The sequence below is a fragment of the Marmota marmota genome, unplaced genomic scaffold (genome assembly GCF_001458135.2).
Source record: "Marmota marmota marmota unplaced genomic scaffold, marMar, whole genome shotgun sequence".
NCBI lineage: Eukaryota > Metazoa > Chordata > Mammalia > Rodentia > Sciuridae > Marmota > Marmota marmota.
Genome location: NW_026000048.1, coordinates 11659949 through 11663530, shown reverse-complemented (window position 1 = coordinate 11663530; position 3582 = coordinate 11659949). Strand labels below are relative to the sequence as shown.

The 3582-nt window shown below is 50.7% G+C and overlaps 1 protein-coding gene across 4 annotated transcripts in view; it reads right to left on the bottom strand.

The window, feature by feature from the left end:
- Camk1d (calcium/calmodulin dependent protein kinase ID) overlaps positions 1–1210 on the bottom strand; it is a 382840-nt gene extending 381630 nt beyond the window's left edge. For 3 of the 4 annotated variants that reach the window (XM_048812665.1, XM_048812666.1, XM_048812668.1), the window contains exon 1: positions 1063–1204. In XM_048812665.1, the coding sequence (XP_048668622.1) occupies positions 1063–1154 (92 nt within the window). In that variant the 5' untranslated portion in view covers positions 1155–1204. Of the gene's footprint in view, positions 1–1062 lie in introns of all 4 variants that reach the window. The other variant, XM_048812664.1, reaches the window with a different exon arrangement.
- Between the last annotated feature and the right edge of the window lie 2372 nt (positions 1211–3582).

Genomic DNA, 3582 nt, shown 5'->3' with positions numbered 1-3582 from the left:
GTTGAGGGGAGGGGGGGAAAGGAAGAACAGAAAAGAAGAGTACCACCCGGACACTGATTTATCCATGAAACACCTCTTTCCTGATTAAATCAACACTTCCCTGACCCCCTACACAATGTTCATTTCTTACAGCACGTGTGTGAATTTATATGCACTGACAGACACGGATGACAGCAGAAACGGAGCACATGGGGGTTGGGGGGACAACTTGAACTTCAGGCTCATTCAGCAGTGCCTGATTCTCTTTCACTATCAGCCCCTCTACGTAGAATCTGAAGCGCTCCAAAACAAAACAAAAACCAACTCATGGGCAGGAAAGGAACCGTGGCTGAACGGAGCAGCAGCACATGCTTGGAGCACTGATAACCATCGACTTCTGATTATTTCTGCTTTCTTGAGATGCAGCTACCAGCATCGAACTAAATGTAGTGCAGGAGAGAATCGCCCGGTACAGAGACACTCGCAGACCCTCCCATGGGGACACGCACCCCAGCGCGAGCGGCTGAGCCCGTGTGAAATGTACAATCACTCAGGTAAGGCTCTGTCCACATGTGACCCTGAACACTGCGAAATTCTTCCATAATCGCGAGGCCATCCAAAGTCTTGCCTACACCTAGTACGTGCAGATTTAATTTCATGTGAATACATAATGTAAGGACAGAAATGGGAATTTTCTCGTGGCCACGACTCTCTCCATACACATGGTGAGTAAATGCACACAGCCAGTAAATAGCGATATCCACCATGCTCAGCCCACAGTCACGCGTGGGGAGAAAGCGGTGGCGAGGGCGGCGGTGGCAGAGGAAGTGGAAAGTCGCCCGCTCGCGTGGGCTGTTCTCCGAGAGCCCAGAGCTCCCCCTCCCCCGCACAGGAGCTGTGCCACCTCTGGGGCGCAGACTCACGACGCGGAGGTCGCGCTGGGGGCTCCGCAAAGAACCGGACAATGAGGATGCCCTGACAAGCCAGGATCCTGCCGCGGTGGCGGTGGTGATGGCAGCCGGAGCTGCTTAGGCAGCCGACACCGCGGCCACCTCCACCCTCTTCTCCCCAGCGTCCACTTACGTCCCGAGGGTCTCCTTGAACTCGAAGATCTTCTTAATATCTTCGGCTTGCTTTTTCCAGGATGAGCTGCTCTCGCCGTTCTCCCGGGCCATGGCAGACGAGCGCGGCGCGGCGCGGCGCGGTGGGGCGGCCGGGGGCGCGCTGGGGANTGCAGACCTGTTTATGGTTGCTGAAATAAATTTTTTGAGAGATCCCATTTGCATCACCTTGCATATTTGCAACAAGAGCTTCCAAAAATCAATTTCTGACACACAGTGACAGATTCTTCCTCACTGGTACTGGCCCTGAATATTCTTGTGTAGTCAACTTACAGCTTGATGACATTTACTATTTATGTGCCAGGTACCTCTGTAAATCACTGAATCCTTATATCAATCCCACGTGGCAATGATTTCTATGAAAATCTTAACTCAGAAAGGTTAAGAAACCTATCCAGGGACACACAGCTATGAATGGTAGTGCTGTACCTAACTTTCAAGTCCATTTCTTGTCTCCCCTGCCTGACCCATCTTACAGGTTTATCTTCAAGATTTGGTATACACCAGGAGACAGAAGACCTGTATTTCTGAGTCCTGTCGAAATACTAGGGAAAACAACACAAAGCACACAGCCAATAGCTGAAAATGTTGAATGAACATGGTCTGCCACAGAAAGAACTTGACCTGCAACATCTATTTGGAAGTTACCCTTGCTTCTGACTGCAGCCTGAATAATCCATACATTGCAAAATAACTCTTAAAAAAACAAAGTGGGATGTAATAAAAACTAACCCAGAGAAAAAGTGATCTTCCAACCTCACAGAAAGTCAAAGTGCATAACCAACACAGACTGAGAAAAAAATGATGTTGGCTTCTCTCCCAGAGTTCATGTATCCTCCTGGTTAACTACATAAATGCTGGAATTGGCCATAGTGAGAAAAGAAACCAGGATCCACCAGGCTTGTGTTGGCTACCTATAGGCAGTTGCTTCATTAATTAAAGAAAGGTGTCCCCAGTGAGCTTTGGGCTCCCTCATGAGGTTCCCTCCCCATGAAATCTGACATGCTGCCAGGATGGGTCTGCCACCCTCAGGCAAGCTGACCAATACTGTGACACTTCCCTGCTGGACCAATGCCTAAGCCTTCCCAGAGGAGAGAAGAGAAGCAGGAGGAGAGAGAGATTGAAGGGGATTTAAAGAGACTTATTTGGGGGAAAGGAAAGATTAAAGGGATTTATGGAGACGGGCGGCGGCGGTGGGGATGGAGGCGTTGATGGGCGTGGACTCCGGCCCCGCGGCGCCGGCCAGCGCGGGCTCTCCCGGAGCCTGTCACTCCCCTCCCGACTTGCCGGCTAGAGCTAATTCGCATTGCACCAAATTCAGCCTCACGTCAATTTCGGTACCGCGGAGGAGAAAGCCTGGGAGTCTCGGGAACGGGCACGCGCGGGACGCGCCTGCCACTGCCTCGCAATCCCTTTGGAAGCAAAACTCCTGGGTTTATTTGGCGGCCGTGCCGCGGGTGGATACGGGACAGCGCGGGCTGCCCTGGCTCGGGCCTGGAGCAGCGAGCCTAGCTCACGGTTGTACTCTACTGGTTTCTCCCACTCGCCTCACGACACTCTGCGGACTCAGCACGAAGTGAATGTCTGCCCCACACCCTCCATGAAGGAGGCCTGCCCCTACTTATCACCCCCACCGCGACCCCCGCAGCGGGCTTACTGGGGAGACCAGGTGGCGGGCACGTACCTCGAAACATCCTTTCCTTCAAGTTGGAGAAGGTAAACCCAAAGAATTGCCTCCTTCCTCCCATCTCCCAGGTGAACTTTGGCCTGCCCACCCACTCCCGCTATCTACCTGTCAGAGGGCAACCCACGTGCTGGTTCCCTAGATCCCTAGCCCCCAATCAGCAGGGACTACCTTTTGATGGGAAATTTTTAGTTTTAGTATCAAGACTTCCCATCCCTTAGGGCCCCTGTGCTGAGTTAGGTAAACAGCCATCTCTTGATTGGGGACACCTGTCCCATTTTCCCAGGACTGTTCCAATTTCCGATTTCACTGTAGAAGTGAAAAGAAAATCTGCTTTTGGAAAATGAAACTTAATCCAGCAACTTCTGCGTGATTCTGACCGTGGACTGACTTCAAATCCTTTATTGATCTCAAGGAGGTCAGAAGCCAGCCCGACCTCCCTTCCCTGACACTTTAGGTTTTAACCTAAGGCTCTCCAAACTGAGGAAAGCAAAGAGGGATTACAGCCCACAGGGCTTTAGGACTGGATATGTACTGAGAAATGCATAGTTAAGTGAGGTGTGAACACCACAGAGTGTAGTTACACAAACCTAGATGCTGTAGCCTATTACACACCAAGGCTATATGGTATATATATGCCTAGGAGCAGAATGAACAAAACAAGATTAAATCAAGCACGGGAGAAAATGATGCAGCTGGAGACATGGTAAATATGAGATATCCAAGGCTGCTGCCAGCATAATACAGCAACCTATTTTACAGTAAACTTGTTTTATAAGTAGGAGTACATTCTCAAGT